At 52.0% G+C, this 25,796-nt stretch overlaps 2 protein-coding genes across 3 annotated transcripts in view; both read right to left on the reverse strand.

The window, feature by feature from the left end:
• Positions 1-1,139: 1,139 nt before the first annotated feature.
• On the reverse strand, positions 1,140-14,522 carry Tomm40 (translocase of outer mitochondrial membrane 40). Its single transcript, XM_021166284.2, has 10 exons — positions 14,429-14,522; positions 14,052-14,330; positions 13,346-13,413; positions 12,723-12,815; positions 10,199-10,300; positions 10,013-10,118; positions 3,199-3,321; positions 2,996-3,072; positions 2,785-2,887; positions 1,140-1,631 (listed from the first exon to the last, which is right to left on the reverse strand). The coding sequence occupies exons 2-10, from the start codon at positions 14,323-14,325 to the stop codon at positions 1,492-1,494; spliced, it is 1,086 nt and encodes a 361-aa protein (XP_021021943.1). The 5' UTR covers positions 14,326-14,330; positions 14,429-14,522; the 3' UTR covers positions 1,140-1,491.
• Positions 14,523-15,722: 1,200 nt separating this feature from the next.
• The window catches only part of Nectin2 (nectin cell adhesion molecule 2), a 32,980-nt gene continuing 22,906 nt past the window's right edge, over positions 15,723-25,796 (reverse strand). The window contains exons 6-9 of one of the 2 annotated variants that reach the window (XM_021166282.1): positions 20,396-20,549; positions 18,425-18,488; positions 18,187-18,273; positions 15,723-16,837 (exon numbers count right to left, since the gene is read on the reverse strand). In XM_021166282.1, the coding sequence (XP_021021941.1) occupies positions 16,565-16,837; positions 18,187-18,273; positions 18,425-18,488; positions 20,396-20,549 (578 nt within the window). In that variant the 3' untranslated portion in view covers positions 15,723-16,564. Of the gene's footprint in view, positions 16,838-18,186; positions 18,274-18,424; positions 18,489-20,395; positions 20,550-23,166; positions 23,876-25,796 lie in introns of those variants that run through there. The other variant, XM_021166283.1, reaches the window with a different exon arrangement.

Here is a 25,796-nt window from a genome sequence, read left to right on the forward strand (position 1 = left end):
AAAAAAGCCACCACCACCAACAAAAAAACAAAACAAAACCCAAAAAAGTGGGAAAGCTGTTGTACCTGGTAAGTCAGGTAGGACAAAGGGCTCATAGACCACAGCAAGCTTGCTAGAAGCACTGCCTGCACAAGGTTCCCTGTTCCCAGCTGTTGATCAGAGGATGGCAGGAGAGAAGCCACATAGCAGTGTTTGGCACCAGACATGGCAAAACATGATTCTGCAGGATGGGCAGAGGCGGAACACCTGGCTCCAAGGGTACAGGGTGCCTGGCCAGGCCCAGGCCTGTTAGCTTTGGCTTCAGAAAACACTGGCAAGGACTGGGTGTGGTGAGATGATTTTCATGGGTTACTAAGGGCCAGCTCCCATCTCCAGCCCAGGCAGTAGAGAGGGTCTTAGTGCTGCTGTCTAGAAGGACACTGACCAGTTCATCGTGAGCCTTTGCTACCCTTAGGGTGCCATGAGGAGCAGCAGTGAGATGCAGGGCCCAATCTGAGGCCCTTACCGCACACCTCAGAGCAGGGGCTGGAACACAGCCTCACAGAAAAGCATTATAGGAACCCAGCACCTGCCTGACACGAGGCCCAGAGCTACATCTTCAACAAAATTTAAAAAACAAAACAACTTGACATTTCCTGTTTCAGTCCGGGAAGGTGCTGGGCCGTTCCCCCACCTCAGAGTGACTTTCCTTATTGTGCGGAACTTCCCGGAACTCCGTTTCTTCCTGAAGTTTCCGAGACCTCTGACCTTCCCACTGGGAGAAAGTCAGCACGAGCTACCGCCTCAGCCCTTTTTGGGACAGGGAGGCTCCTGAGCCCCGTCTCCCTGCCCCCACCCTGTTTGCAGAGACAAAGTCCTCTGCCAGCTCTCGGGGTCAGGCTGCACAGGGGCGAGTGACCTGGAGCCACCCTCCCGGTGAGGCCAGGCCTATGATGTTCCGGCAGTGTAAGTCCCCAAGAGCAGAGGGTGTGACCATGCCTGGCCAAGCTTTCTCTAAACTGCTTGGTGCTGCTGTGCTGTCTGAACCCTCGGCGCCGCCTGCTGGCAACCATGTCAACAACTGGAGAAAACCGAGGCCTCCCAGATCCTATTTTTTTTTTTTTCCACGTATATTTTTTGTTTTTTAAGTTTTTTTTTTCTGTAAAATGTCCCGGTTTTCCATAACTTATAAACATGATTTCTATGGAGGGGTGGAGGGGGAAGTGACAGGCGGCTCGGCACTCCTCTGCTGCCCTCAGGAGGACATCAAGTCTTTCCTTTCTGAGCCTGTACAGCCGCCTCTGCGCCTCTGCCTGGGCGCTCACAATCGAATGCCCTTCAGATCCCAGAACTCCCTCCGGGACCCCAGGCCCCCTGGACACTGTCCCCTGGCGCTGGGGATCCTTGGGCATGGGAGGTCCCCTCCTTCCCACTGCCCCAACCCCAAGAGAGAGGGAGAGGAGGGGAGGGCAGCCGGCCCAGCGATGGTCTGCAGAGGAAGGACAGGAGGGCTCAGCCGATGGTGAGGCCGAAGCCACACAGGAACTTATTCTTGCGGTGGTTGAGGAAGGCGCAGAGGGACAGTGTCAGGGGCAAGGGCGGGAGCTTCTTCTCCAGCGTGGCGCCCACGATCCAGTTACTGTTCACAGAGCCTGCGGGCAGAGAGCGGGGCAGAGACTGGGTGGCTTGATGTGCCTGGCCACCCACCTCTATGGTAGCCACAATGGACCCATAAGTATATGTCCCGTCACCTGTGAAGCAGCTACTTGGGCCTGTTCCTCTAACTTTGGGACCCTGGAATGGTGGCTTCCATGAGTACACGGGGCTAGTTGGGCTCAAGGTTAGCTCTATCTTTAGGTAAGGGATAGAATAAATGGGATGGAGGCAGCAGGGCTGGACTCAGTTGGCCTGGCCCAACCGCAGGAAAGGCTTAAGTCACAACCAAGGCCGCTCCAGACCATGACAAACCCATGTCACTGCGCAGAATGAGGTTCTGAACCTGGCGGTCACTATTCACATGCTCCTGCAGCCTCAGCTTCCCTGTTGTGCTGGCTAGGTTCATACAAGCTAGTCATCCCCCCCCCCTTTCTTTTTTTGTTTTCTGAGACAGGGTTTCTCTGGGTAGCCCTGGCTGTCTCAGAACTTGCTCTGTAGACCAGGCTGGTCTTGAACTTGAGATCCAGCTGAGGGAACCTCAATAGATATGTCTCCATTAGCTAGGGCAGCAGGCAAGCCTGTAGGGCACTTTCTAAGTGATTGATGTGGGAGTACCCGGATTATTTTCAGTGGGGCACCCTGGGCTAATGGTCCTGAGGCTATAAAAGTCGGCTGAGGAAGCCATAAGGAGCAAGCCAACAAGCAGCACTGCCACAAGGCCTTCTGCATCAGCCTGCCTTCAGCTTTCTGCTGAGTCCTGCCCCATCTTCTCCTCAGTGATAGGCATGCCATCTGAGAGTTGTAACCCAACATAACCTCGTTGCTCCCTAAGATGTTTACCATCATGGTGTTTCATCACAGCAACAGAAGAACCCCAAGTAAGGTAAGAGTGAGTGGGGAGGGCCAGAGAGCTTGCTAGATGGGAATGGGAAGAGAGGGTTTAAAGCGAGGCCCCCAACATGTACTAAACATGCCAGGGTAGGAGCCCCATTGTTTGACAAGCCGCTCTGAGTAATTTGGAGCTGCACAAAGTCCCCGCCCTCACTCCACCAGCACATGTTCAACCTCCCTATTTCCCATGGACTCTACCACAGACAGCTGAGTCGTATCTGGCCTGTTCCCCAGGAGGGAAGCTGAGGCCTTCCTTACCTTTGAAAAGGAAGTTGGCCTTGGGCAGGTCCAGCTGATACCCAAAGGAGGCACTGGTGTCCTGCATCCTGGTGCTGGCCTCAAACTCCACACCCACCTGCAGCTGGGGGAGAGAGGGCCCGGCACACATGTGAGTGGCCCATTAGGACTCCTGGGCATACACCAGCAAACCCAGCCTGGGACTCACAGCTAGGGGCTCCCTCCGGCTCACCTGGTCACTGGCTTTGTGGTAATACGTCGCATGCATGCCTGCCTGGCCCAGCGTTACTGTAGCCAACCAGTTGTTCACTAGGAGAGCAGAGTTGGGTGAGGACTAGGTATCAAGGGATGTGGGCATCTGGAAACCCCACTCTCTTCCCTCTCAACCCTGAGATACAGGCCACAGCCTCCTCCCTAAGTGCGCCCCAGGCTCACGTGTGTATTTCCCAGCTAGAGACATGACAGTGCCCTCCTCTCCTGGCCGCCGGTGGTAGACGAGCTCTCCACCCAGGGCCAGACACGGTGTGATGCTCTGGAGGTAGTGGGCCACGAGGATTCCTGTAGGAGGAGAGGGTGGTCAGACTCGCCAGTTCCGACCAGGCCTGGCCTCACCTCCCCAGCAGTTCTTGTCTGCTAAACCTCACAACAGTTTATGCAGTTCTCCCTTGCCCTGCGACTCCTGGGCATGACCCTCAAAGCAGTAGCACATACTTGCCACCACTTAGGGAGAAGAGAAGCAAGTCACCCTTCAATAGAACATGGAGAAGCAGGCTCCTCTACACCACAAGCCCAAAGCTCTGAGGCACTCTGGTTTAAAGGCAGGCCAGGGAGCTGGGAGGCAGGGACTGGAGGCATGGGTCGACAGCAGAGCTGCCTGGCCTGTAGAAGCCTCTGAATTCTACCCCTAGAATGGGGAGAGGGGAGAAGAAAGAAATATACTGGAATAGATGGGAAGCAAAGAGCAGAGTGTTCAGGGAGGCCAAGGCTGGGTGGGCAGACAGGCTTGCCAAGGTGGCAGGGAGGGTGATCTCCCACAGAGCGGGGATGAGTAAGCACACCAGTGACCCCATGACTTGGGAGAGAGTGCCGGGCCAGCCTGGGCTACAGCGATACCATGTCTGGAAACACTTTCCTAAGGCCCATCTGGCACAACAGTGAGCAGGACTCTATGTGGACCAGCTTGTGCAAGGAACTGAGTCAGCCCTCCATGCCCTACAATGCGTGAACACGGCAGGGCCTGGGCGGGTGTATTCCCAGAAGTCTATGGCTGGACAGGAAGGTGCCATGGGTTCATAGGTTCAGAGGCCAGTGTGAATGTTCCCTCAGTGAGCAGGGGACCATTAGCTTCAGAAGAGGATCAAGCCAACCCCAGCAAACCTCTGATCACCAGTATCAACTCATCTAATTAAGAGGAAGCTGACAGGCACAATCCTACAGAGAGCAACCACAAGGCAGAAGTCCCTTCCCCCACTCAGCTGTAGGGGCCACCACTGTTCTGAGAAAGCCATCCTTACCTACAGCCTCCACACCTGCCACACAGGTGAAACCTCTCCCACAGACCTCACAGCTGTATAGGGTGTCTCACAGAAGAGTAAACTGAGGACTCCCATAGTTTGCCAGTGCTAAATGAACATCCGGGCTCCTCACAACAGATTGTGGTGCCCTAAGGGTTGGCCCCAGCATAAAAACAGAGCCAGCCACCTTGAGACACCTGGCCAACGTGCCCCATCTAGCTCTCTCCTGAGTGGGTTGAATTTGAAGGCTCTGAATCACAATGGTTCTTCTTAGGAGTTTGTGGGGGCTTTTCTGAGTCAGCATCCTACTATGTGGCCCAGGCCTGCCTTGGTACATGGCCCTGCTCTAGCCCTACATATAGCCAGGTTACAAGAACTACCATAGCCCACCTTTGATCTTATTATGGCTTAAAGGTCTCTGTGTCTTTCTCTCTCTCTTTTTTTCCGAATAGGGTTTCTCTGTGTAGCCCTGGCTGTCCTGGAACTCACTCCGTAGACCAGGCTGGCCTCTGCCTCCCAAGTTCTGGGATTAAAGGCGCCCCACCACTGCCTGGTGGCCTAAAGAGTTCTTTCTCTGGAATGATGTGTATTGGGTGCCTTGCTTGCACCTATGTCTCCGTGACACCTGGTGTCCACAGCGTCCAGAGGAGGGTATCAAATTGTCTGAACTGGACTTACAGGCAGTTCTGAGCGGAGATACAGGCACTTGAAATTAAACAAGGGTCCTCTGGAAAACCAGCCAGTGTTCCCCGTCACCTCTCTAGGGCCCCTGACCTATTTATAGTCTTCAAAAATAAATTCTTGCCGGGCGTGGTGGCGCACGCCTTTAATCCCAGCACTTGGGAGGCAGAGGCAGGCGGATTTCTGAGTTCAAGGCCAGCCTGGTCTACAGAGTAAATTCCAAGACAGCCAAAGCTACAAAGAGAAAACCCTGTCTCGAAAAACAAAAACAAAACAAACAAACAAACAAACAAAATCTTATGCCAGGTGGGCCGCCCTTCATCCCAACATGAGATAGAGGCGGAAGGAGATGGACCTCTGTGAGTCTGGGGCCAGCTTGCTTTACATACGTTGTCCCAGGAAAGCCAGGACCACAAAGAGAACCCATTTCAATAAACAATGAAGGGTCTTGCTCTGGAGCTCTGGCTAGCCTTAAATGGGGTGATCCTTCTTCCTTGGCCTCCCACGTACGTGGTTCTGATTATTAAAGTGTGCCAATGTCTTCTATTCAAGATGGCATACCCACTCCCATTAGTAATTGTGCAAGCAAGTGCTTGTGCAAGCGTACAGGTGTGCATAGGTCAGAGGACAACTTGTGGAGTTGGTTCCCTTCCACGTGTCCCAGGGAATCAAATTCAGGAGGTCAGGCTTGGCAGCAAGTGTCCAACGTGCTCAGCCCTGTTGTCCGCCCACCCTGTTCTGTTGCTGTTATTGCTGTTTTTCACTCTGTGCAATCCGGGACAGCTCAGAACTTGTGAGGATTCTCCTGCCCGTGTGAGCCACCAAGCTCAGCTCGGCTGAGCCAGAAGTCTCTCTAACCAGAGCTGATGTGGAATTTGCTCACTAATTAGTCCAGGGTGACCCTGGAGGTGAAATCCTCCTGGTTCCCACGTCTTGAGTGCTGGGCTACTTTAGTTAGTTGGTTGCTAGGGTCTTTTTTTTTTTTTTAAAGATTTATTTATTGTATATGAGTACACTGTAGCTGTCTTCAGACACACCAGAAGAGGGCATCATATCTCATTACAGATGCTATGAGCCACCATGTGGTTGCTGGCATTTGAACTCAGAACCTTTGGAAGAACAATCAGTGCTCTTAACTGCTGAGCCACCTCCCCAGCCCCGATTGCTAGGGTCTTTTTTTTTTTTTTTTNTTTCCGAGACAGGGTTTCTCTGTATAGCCCTGGCTGTCCTGGAACTCATTTTGTAGACCAGGCTGGCCTTGAACTCAGAAATCCGCCTGCCTCTGCCTCCCGAGTGCTGGGATTAAAGGCGTGCACCACCATGCCCTGCTTCCGTTGCTAGGGTCTTAATGGAGGGCCCTGTACTTGCTAGCCAAGTACTCAGGTCAGCAGGTAGGGCTTTATCACTGAGCCTCACCCCAGTCGTCCATGTGCACTGCTTATAGCGTGATTCTAGCCTCTATCAAAGGCTGCTCTGTATGCCCAGCCTTTTCTCCCATGCTTATCTCCACGGGTCTCCACTGGAGTTTTGACTACAGCACCAGTTCCCAAATGAGGTCTTCTTGCAATGTATGAAAATGTTTCAGTTTGGGTAAAACTTGGAAGGCCTTGTCTACACATGGCTACACACCACCTATCCAAGAACAGTCTGGACAAAGTCATGTCCTAAGGCTGGAAGCCCAGAAACATTTGAATTAATTTGTAGTGGAGAGGCAGCCCATCACTAGAAGAACCCCTGTCTAAAATCCCCCAGCAACAGGCTGTGGGCAGGGGCTCAGTGATAGACCTGTGCCTAGAATTCCCCAGTGAGAGGCATACCAGTGAGTGCGCCACCACGCCCGGCTTTATTAAGGCTGACAGTTTTTAATTCTTTTTTCTGAGACAGCGTTTCTCTGTGTAGCCATGGCTGTCCTAAAAGGGTGTGCAACTACACCTGTTTAGCTGACAGCATCTTGAATGATTACCAGTCATTATGCAGATGTGCAGTTCAGCCCCTTGGAGGATAGGCAGTTGTGTTCCCATCCTAGACATGCCAGGAATACCTTTTTGCTGTTGTTTTGATTTTTTTGTTTTGTTTTTCGAGACAGGGTTTCTCTGTGTAGCCCTGGTTGTCCTGGAACTCACTCTGTAGACCAGGCTGGCCTCGAACTCAGAAATCCGCCTGCCTTTGCCTCCTGAGTGCTGGGATTAAAGGTGTGCACCACCACTGCCCAGCAGGAATACCTTTTTAAAAAACAAACAACCAAAACCAAGGCCACCGTTCTTCTGGCTTCTTGGGTGAGGCGCTGGCATTTTGGAGAGACTATCCGGCTTATTCCAGTAAAGACGTAGCTCCTTGTTAGAGAACATCACAGAGATTAATTAGAGCCTCTGTGTAAGCCGCAGAGCTGACTTCCATCCTTGGTACCCACAGTGCAAGGAGAATCAACTCCTACAAGTTGTCCTCTGACGGCCACACACAGTGACACACAGTGATAAACAAAGTAAAAAAATACAGTAGCAATCAGCTGCTGGGCAGTGGTGGTGCAGCTTTAATTCTGGCATTTGGGAGGCAGGGGGAGGGGGCATTGCTGAATTTGAGGCCAGCCAGGTCTATAGAGTGAGTTCCAGGACAGACAGGGCTACACAGAGAAACTCTGAATGAAAAAATCTCCACCTAGAAAGTATTTGATCATTTGAACTTGCTTCATGTGTGACTTATCCTAATAGTAACACGTGCTTTGTACGAATATTTGTTTTTGGGGTTAAAATACATATTTGCCAGGTAGATTTGTATACTTTTTTTTTTTTGCAAAGATTTATTTACTTATTATATGTAATTACACTGTAGCTGTCTTCAGACACTCCAGAAGAGGGCTTCAGATCTCATTATGGATGGTTGTGAGCCACCATGTGGTTGCTGGGATTTGAACTCAGGACCTTCAGAAGAGCAGTCGGGTGCTCTTAACCACTGAGCCATCTCTCTAACCCCCAGGATTTGTATCCTCTTGATTTTACCACTCAGGAGAAAGGCAGGCAAGAGCTTAGTTGAGTTCTAGGCCAGCCCTCAAGAACAGAAACAATTGCCAGGTATGGTAGTGCACACCTTTAATCCTAGCACTCTGAAGGTAGAGGCAGGCAGATATTTTTGGGTTTGAGGCCAGTCTGGTCTACTGAGCAAGCTCCAGGATAGCCAGGGCTACACGGTGAAATTCTGTCTTGCAACACAGAACAAAACAATATTTTTAAAGGGACTATAACCTAACCACTCCATGAGCACCTTACTGGTGGATCTAGGCAGGTGGCAAGCCTCACCCCAGTATACAGCTAAAATCTGCATGTGCTTTTTATGTGGAGGTGCATCCTGGGACGGACACTCCCCAGAGGTGACTCAGGTTTCTTATCCACTAATCCACTGTCAATGCTTAAGTACACCCTATGAGGTAGGCTCGGTACACTTGCAGCCAGTGGACAGTTAGACATGCGATCAGGAACTCCTGCACACCACGAAGGAAGAGAGCAGAAGTGCAGAGGGGCCAGACGTCGGTACCCATCTTGGCCCGTCCTACTTTCTGTGTGCATGGGACACTGTGCCCTGTTCATGACCAAAAGCCAAGTCTAAGTACTACAGGCAGGTAGACTAAGGACAGTTCCATCACCTGGGACTTAGGCCATGCCTGACCTTACAGGGCGCGAGCTCACCAAGCTTCACTAGTGTCACTAGAGTGCACATGGCTGGACAGACAGCAGCAGCCCAGGACTGAACTACGTCCCCCAATCATGGTTCCTGCCTGATGGATGGCACTGTAGGGTTTTGCTCCACGAGGATGGAATCCAGGAAGTTAACCTTGGTGCCACATGCCATCTCTATTTAACCTCCACCATTTTATCCCTTTCCTTTCCCTACCTAGGTAGACCAGGTGGTGGTCTGAGTGAGAAATGAATGCCCCATAGTCTCAGGCATCAGAACACTTGCACCCCACTTGGAGAGGCCTGGGCATGGCCTGCTGGAGGAAATATGTTACTGGGGGCAGACTGAAGTGTCAAAGCTAAGGTCATTTCTAGTGGTCTCTCTTGCTTTGCTTCTGCCACTTGCTGTCACGTCCCATTGTCAGGCCAGAGTCTTATCTTTCTGGATCTATACACCTAAACAAATCCAACCCTTTCCAGTGTGGCACTGGGCATGGTGTTTGGCCACACCAACTGAACACTCACAGGGCAGGCCGGCCCTCCTTGCACAAGTCTTCCTGAGCGTTGAAAGGAGAGGTTTATATCATCACGCTCAGATTTCTTTGTTTTAGAGAGTCTCACTATGCAGACCAGGCTGGCCTTCAACTCAGGCAATCTAGTGTCTCTGCCTCCCTAGAGCTGGGGCTAAAGGCTTGTTTCACCAGGCCAGAACAGTGGCCCAGCAGTTAGGAGCACTGTCATCTCTTTCAGAAGATCTAGATATCACCAGCACCCAGAAGGTGACTGGCAGCAGTCTCTAATTCCAGCCTCTAAGGACTGGACACACTCTGCTGGTGCTTGAGGGCAATAGGCAGGCTCCATGTATGTGCACACCCACACACATGCTGCACACAAACACACCAAATAATGTGAAGGAAAAAAAAAAAAAAAAAACGTAAGCCGGGCAGTGGTGGCGCACGCCTTTAATCCCAGCACTTGGGAGGCAGACGGATTTCTGAGTTCGAGGCCAGCAGGGTCTACAGAGTGAGTTCCAGGATAGCCAGAACTATACAAAGAAACCCTGTCTCGAAAAACCAAAAAATGTATCCAAACTGGAAAGGGATCCAGCATCTCTATCTTTGACCCTCCCCACTCCTGAGATTACAGGTATGGCCATACCTGGCTTTGTAGTTTGCCTTTCATTTGGTCCTGTGAATCAGCTCATGCTGCCAGGACTCACGACTGCCCTGCCTTTTTGAGTGCTGGGACCACAAGCTTGTGGCAGCACCCAAGATCTCAAGTCACTCCTCCTCTGCCGCCTCTCAGAGGCAAGGCCATGCCACGTGCCTTGTGGGGAAAGGGATCCGGATCAAGGCTTCGTGAGCACCACTGAGCCCCACCTCTTACCTGAACCCACCAGGACATCTGGGTTGCCCAGGGTGACAGCAGCTGTGAAGTCAGAACCACGGTACTCGCCATCCACCTGCCAGTTCACGAACTTGGACTGCTGGGTCTGTGGGGGAGGGGCAGTGTGAGGACCACGGGGGAGGGAGCGCCTGTGGGGGGTGACAGGCCACATCCATCCAGACTCACCTGGATGGCCATTTTGGACCTGAGGCCTGGGCTCAGCTGGTGGATGACCTGTGCATTGAGGCTGCCACTATTGTCCATGTCACCCACCAGCACGGGGAACGCCTGCGGGACAGAGGGAAGGTTAGAGGTTAAGCATCAATCCCATTGGCATGGTCTCCACCATGAAGCCTCCTCAGTGCTTACACCGCACCCACTTGGGTCATCATTTCAGTGACACACCTGCCCCTGGAGCAAGCGCGAACCCTGCAGCTAGGCAGACAGTCCAGGTACATTAAGTGATTTTTGGAGACAGCGTTTCCTGTTGCTCTGGGTAGCCTCAAACTATCTTAGCTAAGATTTCTATTGCTGGGATAAACACCAGGACCAAAGCTAACTGGGGAAGCAAAGACCTCCTCCAGTTTGTCATCCTCACCATAGTCCATACTGAGGGAAGTCAGGGCAGGACCTCAAGGCAAGGGCGTGGAGGCAGGCGCTGAGGCCATGAAAGCGTGCAACTCACCGGCTTGCTCAGGCCAGGGGCAGCACTGCCCAGTGAGCCTGGCCCTCCCACATCCGTCGTCATTCTAGAAAGTGACCCTAAGCTGGAGGTGGCTCCTTTCCCCAAGTGACTGTAGTCTGTATCGCCCCGACCAGCTGCACCAGCTAGTCCCCACGGCAGCTATGTCATGGCAGATGCCCGTGACTCCTGAGTCTGGATTACAGGTCTGCACCATCAGCCCGCACTTTGGCTTGCATGTTTATTTATTCATGGAAGTCGGCCTTGCTATGTGGGTTGAATGCCTCATCCTTCTGCCACAGCTTTCCCCAGGGCTAGGAGGATAGGCATGTGCCAGGAGAGTCAGCTAGGTTTGGGCAGGCTCTGCTTCCTGGTTGACAACTGAGACCTCCATGGTGGCCTTGTTCCTACCGCTGTCTTCCCTGCCACAACAGCATACTTTCTGTGGCCGTTTGCCTCCCACAGTTCATCTCCAAGCTGTGTCACAAGCCTAGCTTCGACTCTTAGTTACCAACCTGCTCCACTCTTCAGAACACGCCTCAAGGGGCCAACGAGATGGCGCAGTAGGAAGGGTAAAGACGCTTGTCTCCAAGCCTGAACAGCAGTTCAAGCCCCAGTGCACACAAGGTGGAAGGAAAGAAGTTGTCCTCTGTCCTCCACAGGCCTCCTCACCACACAAATGCAATTCCAAGTGCAGCTCAGGCCTTCCCTACCTCGAACACTAGGGAGACACACAGACAGGCAATGCCAAGTGGGCCCTGCCACTCTAGTGCAGTGCCCGGGGAGGCTTTCATTCCTCGATCTGCTTGCTGGTGGAGGTGGAAGACTGTGGAGAGGGAGCTGGAGAGGTGGCTCAGTGGCTAAGAGCACTGACTGCTCTTCCAAAGGTCCTGAGTTCAAATCCCAGCAACCACATGGTGGCTCACAACCATCCGTAATGAGATCTGATGCCCCCTTCTGGTGAGTCTGAAGACAGCTACAGTGTACTTACTATAAGACTGTACAGAGATTTAAAAACAAAAAAGCAGCAGGCATGGTGGCACACATTTTAATCCCTGCACTTGGGAGACAGACGGGAGGGCAAGACCTGAGTTGGATTCCAGCCTGGTTTGCATAGAGTTCGAGTCCAGGAAGAGCTTGAATCAGTATAAACTAGGCAAGAGCACTTCTACATGCAAGCATGAGAACCCGTGTTCAAACCCTTGCCACATGGATTGCATGGTCTAAGTATCATGCCTGTCACTCTACCCCTGTAGAGATGGTGGGTCCTGTGAGCTTGCTTGGCAGCCTGTCTAAGCCTAAACCGTGAGCTTTCGGATCAGATGTCCCACTCTGGCTTTTGCAAGACACCCGTACACATGCTACTACACAGGAATGCACACATGCTTACTCCACACAAAAAACCTGCTAAGGACGTATCAGTCAGTGAGAATGCTTGTCTAGTATGTCCAGGTTTGAGTTCCAGCACCAGATAAAACCAAGAATGAGGACTTAGGCCTGCAATGGCAGCACTTAGGGGAGGCAAAGGCAGGAGGACTGACAGGTTAAGATCATCCTCAGCCGCAGCTCCGTATCTCCAAACACAAACAAAACCCCACAGGGAGCACGAGGAGAGCTGTAGCTCAGACCTCTACCTCCCGCTCCCACCAGCTCCACACCCCTTCTCTCCATCCCGAGGAACATACCTGAAGCACCCATCTGACCCATCTCCCTCGCCAAATTTCTGTGGCTCTCTAGCACCCCCTAGAGAACACCCAAGAAAAAAATCTTGACATTCCAGGTGCTATATCTGGTTCAAGCATCCAGGTCATCACTAAGTTGTCCCCAAACCCAGCCCCTCACCCCCAGGATCAGATAAAGAACAGTATGTTAGAGATATTGCTACAGGAAGGAATCACCCATGTCCCAACACCTCCACAGGCCCCGGCTGCTCACTTGCTTACCTCTTTCCCTCCAAAGCCCCCTTGAGTCTGTCACCTGGCCACTGGGTTTCCTTAACAGATGTTAGAATGACTAAAGAAATCTTACCTCTGTGGGACTCAGCTGCTTCGTCCCCACGTATGTGACCCCAAAGTGGTAGTTGGACTCCCCAATTGTGCCGAGGGCTACTGTGTGGGTCACCTGGGAGAAAAGAGTAGGTGGTGGGGGTCTTGGCGATAGCTGGGGGATGCAAACTAGAGATGTAGAGATGGGGAGTGAACACCGGGTGTCAGGCCACGACTAGCAGCATCAATGCCCAGGGATCCAACAAAACACCAGGCCTGACCTGATGAGATTAAAGGTTTCTAGTGAGAAAGTGGTGCCGGGGTGGGCACCATACTCACCGTTTGCACTCTTACTTGACTTTGTAGGGTAAGAATTATGGACCCCTAAACCCTAACTCTCCAGGCCCCCAGTAGTCACCCTGGAATTCATGAGTCTTACTGTTAGTTTGCCTTTTATGTTTTGATACAGGGTCTTTCGATGCATGCTGGTCTGGTCTGGGGAGTACGATCGTCCCACCTCTGCCCTGGCCAGTGGTGCCATTGGAGTGCTATCTGGATCCTTCTACCTACCAAAACCCCCAAGCCTTTAAGAGTGAGGGGATCTGTATGCATGGTGGATTATCGCTGTCGTGACCTCTGGAGGGTCAAGGCACCAGAAAGGCTCACCTGGAAACGGTTGCTCAACCCTTTGTTGACTGTAAGTTTGACACCTTCCATCTGAACTGGAAACAGCTCTGCAGAAGAGAGATGCTGTCACACCCCAGATTCTTCTCCTCCCATCCCAAGCTCTCTTCACAAACTCTTATCTCACTAACTAAATAATTCCAGCACTAGAGGAACCTTGGCCCTTTGCACATTTTAAACCCTGTGCAGTCACCTCAACTTAGGAAATTCACTCTCCTGCCTAACTTCTCGTGCTTACAGTTCTCACCACACAGAACTGTTCTCAGTATTTAGTAAGTTAACACACACTTAACTATCAAGAGTAAGAATGTATCCCCTCTTATGATCAAATTGTCAAAAGATCCTAGGCTAGGATCCTTGGGTCGAACCCCTCATGGGAACATTGGGGAAAACCTATTGACACTGTGACCTTGGGCTGTAATTCCCTTCCTGATCACACTCCTGAATCTTGGTGGGGTCGGTCCCCTGGCTCTCAGTACCCTAAGACTTCTCCCTCCTGTTGTGGCATTCTTCCCCAAGGAGTTCATCATCTGATCGCAGTTCCGAGCCCCAAGTTCAAGGTCCCACCCTCCCAATCCATCCTCAGCTCCCAACGTTCTGTTCAATGATTGCAACGATGTGCGCCAATGCTCGGGGGGGGGGGGTCCCTTCCCTTTCCCTGGGGCTACTCGGGCCCGGCGCCCCTCACCCTTGCACTTCCGGTGGCACTCCTCGAACGTCCCCGGGTTGGGCAGGCATCCGCAGCCCCCATCGTCCGAGGCCGCCGCAGCGCCGCTGGCCGCAGCCCCGGGAGTCCGTTCCGAACCACGGCCAGTACTTGACCCAGTGCCCAGGCCGCCGCCGAGCGGCGGCAGAGTGAAGCCTGGCGGCGAAGGAGGCGGCGGCGGGAGCCCCACGAGGGACGGCGTAGGAGGCGGCGGTGGCCCTGCGGGCGGAGAGCTGGCAGCCAACACGTTCCCCATGGTATCTGCGAGGGGAAAGGTCAGAGGGCAGGGATCGGGGCGACACGCACACCCCCGGATACGACCCCAGGCCCTTCCCACCCAAAGCGGACTCGGCTCTCACTGGCGGCGGCGGCGGCGCCTCTTCCCGGCCTGGGCTCCGCTCCTACCCCGTGCGCTAAGCGCAACCGAACCCGCTGCCGCCGCCGCCACCGCTGTTTCCCCGCCCCATGGATTCTATTGGTTTGGTGTCCTCCGAGATCCTCCCACCGCCCTAGAAGAAACACATTCTATTGGAGAATTAGCAGGAAGTTCCACCCTTCTGTTGAAGCCCTATTCCTATTGGTTCCTAGTCGAAATCAGTCAGTGCAGCTTCCTCTACTTTCCTATTGGCTCGTGTATCCCGAGTTCATTGGTTCGCGACGCCGCGGGGTTGGAGCTAGTTCGCTATTTGTCGATATCACACGCATTGACACGCCTACTTGCTCATTGCCCCGCCCTCCTTTTGGAGGCGCGGAGACCCGCCCCAGAAAAAGCCTTGACCATTGGTGGTCCTTGGCTCAACTCGCATTCTAATTGGCTACAGTATGTCTAATGGGCCGGCCATGGTGACGTGCGTGCTAGGTCTCTCATTGGCCAATGTGCCAGGGTCAGAGGACATCATTAGAGGTGCGTTGCGCTGCAGACGCTGCTAGGCAGCAAGGTCAGGTCTCGCGTCCCGACAGGCACCGCGGTGGAGAGGCAGGGTCCCCGACGGTAAAGTCGGAAGTGCTGCCCCTTCCCACAGTGCCTCGGGAAGGTTTCAAACCAGTTCTGGGACAACCGGCCGGCTCTGCCTACCCACAATGCCGCTTTCTCCCTTAACGCCGCAGCTGCCTTGACCCCCTCCCTTTTTTTTTTACCCATCATGCCGTCTGCTCCTTGCGTCACTGTACCTTCTATCTTTGGCCCATTCATTCCTTTCCCATTACCCAGCATTCATTCCCCCATTCATTGAGCTTCAATCCCTTGGCTCGGTTTAGCTCGTATCTGCCCGTTCACTTTTCCCATCCTTCCGGCCTTTCTCTAATGAACTATCTTGGAATCTTTTACCTTCTGGCGACTACCCACTACGCCTACGGCCCTCGTTTCTTACTTTGCTTCTGGCTCATTCGTTTAGCTCCATTACCCATCACGCCTTGGGGGCTTCATTGAAAATTTATTTGCCTCATGATCTTAGACACCTCTTGCATGCCTATCGTTTTTCCTTTTGGTTGATGCGGTTTTGCTTATTACTCATTAATTTCTGGGGCATTTCTTTTACTTTTTGGGGGAGGGACGGGAGTCTATTCTGTGTTGACTTACAGATCACGGATGCCTTTCAAGCTTCAGTCCTCATTCTACCCCACTCCCTTCACATCTCACAGAAAACACAAGAATTTATCAAAGTAGAAACTCATATTATGTAAGAAATGCTTACAAAATAAAATTCCCACCCCAGATGCCCAGATTCTCCATCACACACACATACACACACCATCCCCCAAAGAGGGATATGTAGTTCTCCTCTCACTGGGTAGGGGCTAAAAGAATTCAGTAGTCGTCAGGATAAGAGCAGAGTCTCCCAAACTTGGGGTGGCAAGGCACACTTGCATTAGGTTCTCCCCTCTAGCACTGGACCTGGAATTCATGCTCTGGAGACAGGAACTGGGGTGCTGAGGAGAGGGTGTGACAAACCTGAGATTCCTGCCTGCAGGAGTGGGTGGAGATGGGGAGGTCCTACCTTACATTGGGGAATCCTCTCCTTTTCACCTTTGGGGAGCAGGGTGGGGAGGGATCAGGTGAGCTTCTGCTGCCTGGAGGGCTCAGGTCTGAGCAACAGGGAGCCCCTGATCCCGTTCTTGCATATCTTTTGGACTCTACTGCCTGAGGACAAGTGCAAGGTCCTTTGGGACTTTAAGGGTTCTTGAGATATTGAGTGGCATGGTCAAAGGGTCGCAGTCTTAGGAGTCCTGGGGTGGGGGGGTGTCACAGGTGGTGCAGAAGGATATGCTGAGCTCCCTGCCACGGGAGATAAAAATCCCCAGTTTCCAGTTGTGCAGGTTTGCCTGCCTCAGACATCATAGATTGGACGTCATGGTGGAGCCTCTAAGAAGTCACAGGTGGATTGCAATGGGTGAGAGTTGTCCCTGGTCTGCCTGGAAGTCAGAGTGTCCTAGATTACTGGTGGAAAGCTCATGGGTCAAGGGTGAAAGGTGAGACGTCAGCCCCTGTGCCTCCCTCACACATACATGGCCCGTGACACAAAAAAGTCTTTGCTCTGGTAAGAGTCAGAGGGGCTGGGGTAGGACAGGGCATCATAAATAGGGTTGATTTTATCCAGGAAGTCTTCCTCCTCATCATCTTCCTCCTCATCCTCGAGACTCAGGGAAACCCCCTCCACAACATTGGGTCCTGGAGGCACCAGAAGAGAAGGTCCCAGGCCTGTAGCCCCCAACAGCAGGGGCCCTGACCGCTCTTCCAGAGTGGGCAGCTCGTGATACCGAGGCATCTCCTAGAAGTGGGGAGGGAGCAAGTAAGATATCAAAGTCACCTCGGTCTCCGGCTGTCATCCTAGATCTGCCCCCTACCAATCGGATCCAACTACACCACTGCCATCGTTTCTCCCTGGACCAAACTGTCTGTCTTCCTCTTTGATCTCTGAAACCCAGTCCTTACCCAAGAAAACTTGACCTCTGTGTTTTCTCTCTCTGTGTGTCTCTCTGTCTGTCTGTCTCTCTCTCTTTCTCCTCTCTCTTTTCTTTTCTTTTTATGTAGCTCTGGCTGTTCTGGTGGGCCAGATCTGCCCGTCTCAGTCTCCCGAGTTTTCTGCCTCAACCACCTGAGTGTTAGACTCAGGTCTGGGCTGCTGTAGTTACAAAATGCTGAGCACTGAATCCAGGGCTTTGTGCATGCTGGGCAAACAACCAGGACCAACTGCCTTTAACCCCAGCCTAACCTTAATCTTTTTGTGTGTTTGGAGAAGAGGTCTTATGTAACTCAAGGTGTTCTCTGTAGCCAAGGATGACCTTGAACTCCTGACCCTCCTGCCTCCATCTCCGTGTTAGGATGAAAAGCGTGCACTGTTACGATCTGACTGGCTTTTTTGTTTTCTTTTACACAAGGTCTCACTAGGTAGCATAGATTGGATCCAAACATAGCAATCCTGCCTCAGTTCCCAAATACTGAGATTACAGGTGTGTACCCCATACCAGGCTTGGCTTTGGTTTTGTTTTTTCTAGATATTTGGAAATGTATGTGTGTGTGTGTACTAGTATTTGTGCAGAAGCCAGAGGAGGGTATCTGATCCCTTAAAGCTGGAGTCACAGGCACTGGGGGGTGCCTGGTATGTGGCTCAGACACAGCTCTGGTCCTCATGACACAGCACACTCTAAACTGCTGAGTCAATGATCTTGCTGCTTTTCTTGGTTATTCTGAAACGAAATCTCGCTCTTGAGCTCATGCTAGCCTTGTAGCTCAGGTTGGTTGAATCTCCTGTGATTCAAATTTACAGTGATTCTCTTCTCTCAAGTGCTGGGGTCACAAGGTGGAGCTATGGTGCACAGCTCTGACCTCAATATTTATTTTATTTAACCTTGAGTGCTAATCAGATCTCTCAGTCTGCTTCGGTCTCCTTATCTGACTCTTGACCACCAAGAAGATGGTCTCCGATGTGTCTCCATCATAGTGGGGGCCCCCTGGGGAATGGCTCCATGGTGGTGTCTCCGCTGTAGGCAAAGCCCTGGGCAACTCCTATGTGCACTCTCTCTACCCAACTCATATGTCACTCCACTCTACCCAACCTTGACCCCCAACCCTTAAGCCACCCCCTAAGCCCACCCTGGTTTACCCGGAAGCTCCCACCTGATCAGCACAAGAGACACCAGCATCAAAGTATGGCGTCTTCACTGGGCTATGCTCTGAGGCCCCCAAGGTGAAGAGTTGAGAGGGCTGTGGGAGGACACAAGAGTAAACCAGGACCCTCATGTCTGCTGCTCCCAGCCAGCCCCGTTCCAGGCCAACAGCCCCCTCCCAGCTTGACCCCAGGGAGGAAGGCAGGGTATGGAAGCAGGGTAGCTCGGGTTTTAGGGGAACAGCTCACCATCTCTGGTTCCTCCAGCTTGGCCTTTGGGGTGGGTGGTTTATAGGAGGGAGGTCCTTCCAGTCTGCAGGAATCAGGGGTAGGAGGCAGATCAATGGGAGGTTAGCCCCCCTTCCCCAGTTTCTCCTCTTACAGGAGGTGTCTATGGTTCTCTCTACCAGAGGAACAAAGGACTGGTCACACTGGCCCTGCCTGCCAGCCTGGCCACTTGATGGGTAGGTAGGAGATGCTGGGTTTTACAGGATTTTTCAGCACCATCCCTGCCCCTGCCCCAGTGCCATGTGGGAGTCAGACTGAGCAAGTCACAGTCCCAGAAACCTCCAGAAAGAATTCAGAAAATTCTCTTTCAAGCAAGTGAGCCAGGTGTGTGGCCCATACCTGCATTCCTACTACTAAGGAAGATTTCTGACTTCAGTGCCAGCCCCGGCTCTGTGAGGAGCTCCAGGCCGTCCAGGGCCGCATAGTGGGATCCTGCTTCAAAAACAAATCAAGGCACAGGGAGCTAAATGTTTCAAAGGGGGCTGGAGAGATGGCTCAGAGGTTCAGAGCACTGCCTGACCTTCTGAAGGACCCAGGTTCAGTTCCCAGCATTCACATTAGGGGGTTTACAATAGCCAATAACTCAAACTCCCAGATTCAAGATCTTCTGCTCTCAGAGGGCACACATACAGAGACAGTCACACACACAGTTGTGTGTGGGACGCACACACACACTCACACACAAAGAGAAACAGACACAAATACCAATAATATATTTTCCTGAGACAGGGTTTCTCTGTGTAGCCTTGGCTGTCCTGGAACTTCCTCTGTAGACCAGGCTGGCCTCAGACTCACAGAAATCCACCTGCCTCTGCCTCCTGAGTGCTTGGATTAAAGGTGTGCACCACCACTGCCAGGAAAGATAAATCTTTTAAAAAGAAAAACAGCAACAAAAAAAGCCAAACAAACCAGGCAAGCAAGTTGGCTCAGCAGATGAAAGCCTTGAAAACTGGGGGATATGCTTTATCCCCAGAACACACGCAAAAAAAACAAAAAAAACAAAAAAAAAACCCTGTGCCTTCATGAGTCCTCTGGCCTCCACATCCATGCCAAGGCCTGTGTGCACACATGCACAAACACATAATAATCCTAATTTTACAAAACGTAAACAACAAGCCAGGTGGGGGCGGCGCACACCTTTAGTCCCAGCACTTGGGAGGCAGAGGCAGGCGGATCTCTGATTTCTAGGACAGCCTGGTTTAGAGTGGAGTCCTATCACAAAGATTAATAAAGGGCAGGAGAGATGGCTTTAAGCACACTTGTTGCTCTTTCAAAACACCCTAGTTCTATTCCTACAATCTACGTGGCAACTCATGAGCTCCCTGGGTACCATGCATGCATGTAGTTAGTATACAGACCACATGTAAGCAAACACACCAGAAAATAAAAATAAATTTGTTTTTCATTTGCCCCAGACAGGGTTTCTCTGTGTAGCTCTGGCCGTCCTGGAACTCACTCTGCAGACCATGAACTCACGGAGATGAATCCCCGCCCCCGCCCCGCCCCCAAGGACTCTAGGGATGCAAGCCAGGTTCTTACAAACTGACTAATCTCCCTGGCTACTGTACAACTTTTTATTTATTTATTTTTTCATTGCTGTTTTTTTGAGCCTCATGTAACAGAGGAAGCATGACCTTGAACTCTAATTCTCCTAATTCTACCTCCCACATTTAGCAGTCCTTAAGATCTGAAGCTCTAGGGAACAAGCCCTAGGGAGCAACAAGATGGTGGGAACCTGGGCTCTGACAGTGTCTCGGAGATAGACTCTAACACCCACACTTCATGAAGAAGAGAAAAATCTTTCCTCAGCACCCCATTTGACATCTCAGTTATTTATGGCAGCATCTTTGTCTTACACTGCCTTAATGATCTCCTTTGGTTCCCACTCCATGCTCCCAGCTCTGCTGTCCCTCCTCCCAGCCCATCACTCACTCCTCTTCCTCATCCGCAGCTTGAAGCCTCTGCTCCTTCCGCTGTTGTCGGCAGATGAGGATGCCTGTGCCAGCCACTGCGGTGGCGATGATGGCAGCGATAATACCTCCGATGATGCCACCAGTGGCCCCTGCTCCTGCTGTGCTGGGTGACTCTGTCAGGACAAAGACAGCATTGGGGTCATTATGAAAAACTCACAGCTGCTTCTGCCAGCCCTCTCCTTCAGATACTACCTATGCCAGACTTTTCAAAATGATTGTTTTATGTATTTGTTGAGACAGGGTCTCACATTGTAGGCCAGGCTGACTGGGACTCTCTGTAAACCAGAATAAATCCATGCCTCTGCCTTCCAAGTGTAGGCATTATGGGCATGTGCCATCATACCAGCAGTGCTGTGTGTTTCATTTTGGCTGCATTGGGAACTCAACCCAGGGCCTCAAGCATGCTAGGCAAGTGCTCTATGTATGTCTAAGGAGTTCCCCTGCCTGTCAACCCTGTCATGGCCAGGGGCTTGGCTTTATCAAATCACCCTGTGCACCTGGTTTCAGGAACATTGATCTGCATAGAGGTGTACTCAAAACAGGAACTTTCCACCCTCACGGAGCTGAAGTTTCCTGTAGCTCAGGCTGGCCTTGGCCAACAGCAAACAAGGAGATTGGATGCTATCTAATGTCAAGATGGAACTGGCCACATGTACAGAGTAGGAGGGGACAAGGAAGTCATGGCATGCTGCACCCACTAAGCCAGCCAGCCAGGGCGAATCTGTGAAGGGTCATTGGGTCCTCTGGGTACTGCAGACAGGGACACAGGGTACTTTTAAGGGAGAAGAGCTAGGTGTGAGTTTAGAGGCACCTACAATTCCAGTACTCAAGAGGCTGAAGCAGGAAAATCGCAGAGTATGAATCCAGCCTGGGCTACATAGTGAGTTCCAGGCCAGTTACAGCTACATAGCCAAGACTGCCTCAAAGACCAAAACAAACAAAACAACCTCCCCCCAGCCCTCATATTAGGCGGAAGCAGCAGGAAGAGGTTCAAGTTCAACCTCGGCTGCAGCATTTGAGGACCATTGTAAAAAAAAAATTAAAAGAACAAAACAGGAACAGCAGCGGTTCTGGGTTGGACTGAAGAGGAGAGAGAGGGATGGGGGGCGAGGAAGGAGGACCACCCCTTATGATCAGAATGCGATGTTTTCCGGCCCATCAGGAGACCAGTCAGAGAGCTCCAGGCATCCTAATCCCAACTGTTCTGTGTGCCTCCCCTAATGGCAGAGTTCCTGCAGCAAGTACCTGATTCCTCACCAGATCCATTGCCCTGGGTCAGACACACCGCAGGCGTGTAAGCCGGGATCTGTGTGCAAATCAAGCCGACTGCCCGCCCTGCCCTCCATGGCTGAGAACATGGCGGGTTCACAAGGAACACTCAGAGACAAGGACTCAAAACCTTACAGGTGTCATCTGTGAAGTTAATGTGCTTCCCACACATGGAGCGGAAGCTGCCCAAGGGGGACAGTCAGCATCCGCTCTCCAGCTGGCTGTCCCCCAGAAGGTTCCAGTGTGCGTATGTTGGCTAACTGGTGTGCATTGCACATGGCCATATCAAACACTCAGCATTTCCTGCCATTGTTGCTGGCTGGCTACATTCCCACAGGTCAAGGCTCTGTGACCCGGGCCACTCTTTTGTCCCCAGCATGGCAGGCATAGGCTTGGTAATCTGAGATCTATGACTACTGGTTGAGGAAGTGCCAGTGACCTGGCCTCCTGGCGGCTCCTCCCACCCAGAAGGTGGCATCGGATCCTAGCTAGTGTCCCAAGAGGCCATGGGTATGCGGGGAAGATAAGAGTTCAACTTCTCTCAGGAGCAAATGCTCTGGGGGCCCCGAGTCAAAAGGCTTGCTAGCTTGAGGAGAAACGTGTGTGCATGTTGTACCTGTGGTATATGCATGTTGCGTTTGAGTTTATGTGTGTCAGTGTGTACATGTGAGAGATGTGTGTGTGTGGTGTATGCCTGTGTAAGTATATGATGTATATGTGTATGTGTGCATGTTGTATATGTAGTGTTGTCTCTGTGTGTTGTATGTGTCTGCATATGCTGTACACTGTGGTGTATCTGTGTATGTGCATTGTGTTTGAGTACATATGTGTCTATGTATTGTGTATGTATGTATGTATATATACACATACACAATACACAGACACATATGTATATGTTTGTGTGTGTGGTGTGGGGGCTCAGAGACACATCAGAATGAGACAGGCATTCAAAGACAGGCTGCTTTGAGGATATTAAGGTGGGGCCATCTGGGTATTGCCACACCTGACGCCTGCCTCTATAGCCTTGTAGTTCCAAATAGAGAGAGAAGCCACCCTCCATTCTTAGGACCCTCTACACCAGTGAAAGGAGACCTGTGGTGTGCCCCCCCGCCCCCCCCCCCCCGCATCTCCCCAACCCCCTACCATTAGGACCCAGGACCAAGGCAGCTAGCTTTGCTCTTCCTAAGGAAGCTCAGCTCTGAAGCCAGTCTGGTCACCCACCCGGCCTCTTATCTAAGAGTTCAAGCCACTTTCCCCACACTCATGGCTCAGAGCCTCAAGGTCAGAGACCACATTCTAAGTCCCTGCAGCTTCAGGAAGGGGTGAGTACAAGTGGCCTAAGATCTCCCAACCTGGGCCCCAGCTGGTTTTATTCCTTCATACTGAGTGGTCCCTGTCCCACCCAGTCACTCCCCAGGATACAAAGAGAGGGGTCTGATGGATTACAAAACACCCCCAAGGTTTTCCGACAAGGCATTTATTAGCTCCTGAGTGTTTCGGGGCCAGGGCTAGGCTGGGGCCGAAAGCAAGCTCTGAGGAGTCCTGAGTGTGCACCATGGCGCTCCTGGGGTCCCCTACTCCATGAGGCCCTAAAGATAGGAGTCTGTGTGGTTCCACTTGTCCTCTATCCTGAAAGCAGGGGCGGTGCCCTTCCAACTCCAGTGTGCCCCAGAAGAACCAGTCCAACCGGTCCCTAGCCATCGTTGCTGGCTGGCATTGGTGTGGTTGGCAGTGAGGGTGGGACTTGGTGTTTCCATGTGTCCAGTGTCTATATCGTAGGGTCACACGTAAACTGCCCGCCGAGAGATGAGGGAGCCATCCAGATGGGACTCCATGTCGTCCTTAGGTGACTCGTGTGGAGGTAGCATGAGGCCTTCCTCTGCCTTCATTTCTTCCTCCTCCTCCTCGTCTTCCTCCCTGCCATCTGGCCTCATGGGCTCAGGGGATGCTGACCTCCAGAAGACAGGTCCCCCATTCCCAAACACCTGAGTCTTTGGATCGTAGGATCCTCTGTCGCCATCATTTCCTCCTCCTCCAGGGCTCTTCCGCCTCCTCCTCCCCCTCAGCAGGATCAAGGCCAGGAACCCCCCAGCCAGGAGTAGCACCAGCAATGTTCCCCCCACGGCCCCCCACACCAGCGGACCCACATCTCGGGAGGCCTGGGGGGTGTCTGAGGAAAAAGGAAGGAGAGAGAAAAAGAGGAGAGGGAGTCAAGAGGACACATCTGGGTGTGAGGGCATGGGGGAGACCCAGGACATGGGTTAGTGACCAGACTAGAACTTAGGAGGTGACTAGCTGGGAGAAGGGAGGAGGAAGGCGAGGAGGAAGAGGAAAGGGGTATCTGTGACCCTTCAGGATGGGCACTGTACAAGGAGAGGCTGCCAGCTGATGCTGCCCAGATAGCTATCTTTACCCATAATGTCCCCCCAAAATGAAGATTATAGCAAGGTGTGGTGGCACAAGATTGCCATCCTAGCAATGGGAGAATGAGGAAAAGGGATCATGCTATCAAGATTAGCCTGGGCCACGTAGTCAGACTCCAGACTCTCAGAATCTCTACAAAGGGGAAAGGGTGTTGGTGGGCTGTGGATGATCTGCAATAGAGCTCCTGCCTAGAATCCTCCAGTGAGGGGCTGGGGCATGGCTCAGTGGTAGAGCATTTGCTTGCTTAGAGGCCCTGTATTCCACCACCTCCAGCATTAACAAACACTAAGAATTAAACCATTTTTGTGACCCACCCTGTAGTCACACCCATTGAGGAAGTTAAGAAAGATTCCATGTCTGAGGCCAGGTTGTCTCCATCTCTCACTCAACACAACAAAAGACAATAGAGACAGTGATGGATGCTGTAGGGCATGGGGTGCTGGCCCCTTGTGTGTTCAGAAGTACAGGATGGGAGGCCACTGTAAGTACAGGCCCTCTGTTCTCTCCCACTAGGATCCAGAATGTGAATATGGGAGGAAATAGTGGGAGGCACTGGTCCTATCAGTGTATCTCCTTGGTTTGGGAGGTCTTGAATCATCTCCCTACCTCACACTGCTGTTCCTACTGATCCCTGCTTCCTCCCGGCCTCATGCTCCCCTCCCCTCCACAGCTCGCTTCCCACCTGCTCCACCATGGCCCAGGAATATAAAGGAAATCAACAGTACAGGGATTTGAAGCCTTGCCCATCACGGTGCCTTTTTTGTAACACAAGAGTCTCATTGGGCTGTCATGATGTCCTCAGCCCCTAAGGGGAACAGGAATAGATGCCTGAAAGGTCCTGACCAGTGAGCCTGTTGGTGGCCGGGAGTACAGGTTGTTCAGCCCCATGCAACCTGCTTCTCAGGTGCTGAAATTGCAGGGCTGGGCTATCACACCCAGGTTTTGAGTAGTGTTTTCAAGTAGAGTACTGTGCTGGGCTCAGATATTGCTCAGTTTTAATCCCAACACATAGGAGGAGGCGGAGGCAGGCAGATCTCTGACTTTAAGGCCAGCCTGGTCTACAGCAAGAGTTCCCCACCAACTGGAGCGACACAGTGAGACCCTGCCTCAAAACAACACATAAAACCAAAATCCAAGGGACAAAATAATAAAATCATACAAATAAAGTCATAGTTTGGGGGAGTTGTGTTCAAGTTCTATGCACACAGCATATTCTCTATATATGGACCTACATCTAGCATGTGGGGGTGGGCTCTGAAAGGACACCTTGACAGTATGTCTGTTTCTAAGTACTGCACAGAGGCAGGAATGAGGGCTGAGTGCTGGTCAGTGAGTCCCTGCCGGCTGCTTCATTGGAAATGTGGGTGCACCCATGAAGTGAGGGAGGGGCTCGGGATCTTGAGCCGCCTATTCCTGGGTCAGTGAGTTGAGTCAAGGATTGTGAGTTGGCTGCAGAGAGGCCTGCCATGTAGCACAGCGTGTCCGCTCATGTTTTTCGTTGTTGAAAATTTAAAGCCATGCTCATGCAAGATGGTGAATGCGTGGGAACTAAGGCTGTGTGTCTGAGAGTGGGTGCGGGGTCAGTACCTTGGAGAGCAGCAGGACCCACGTTTCCCTGGTGTGACTAGACTCCAACTTTATATCCTCTCTCTCTCTCTCTCTCTCTC

This window comes from Mus caroli, chromosome 7 (genome assembly GCF_900094665.2).
Source record: "Mus caroli chromosome 7, CAROLI_EIJ_v1.1, whole genome shotgun sequence".
NCBI classification, from domain to species: domain Eukaryota; kingdom Metazoa; phylum Chordata; class Mammalia; order Rodentia; family Muridae; genus Mus; species Mus caroli.

Coding starts and splice junctions, on each gene's coding strand:
- Tomm40 (XM_021166284.2), bottom strand. CDS start 14,325: ATGGGGAACGTGTTGGCTGCCAGCTCTCCGCCCGCAGGGCCACCGCCG. Junction 13,414..14,051: donor GTGCCACCGGAAGTGCAAGG/GTGAGGGGCGCC, acceptor TCTCTTCTGCAG/AGCTGTTTCCAGTTCAGATG. Junction 12,816..13,345: donor GGTTGAGCAACCGTTTCCAG/GTGAGCCTTTCT, acceptor CTTTTCTCCCAG/GTGACCCACACAGTAGCCCT.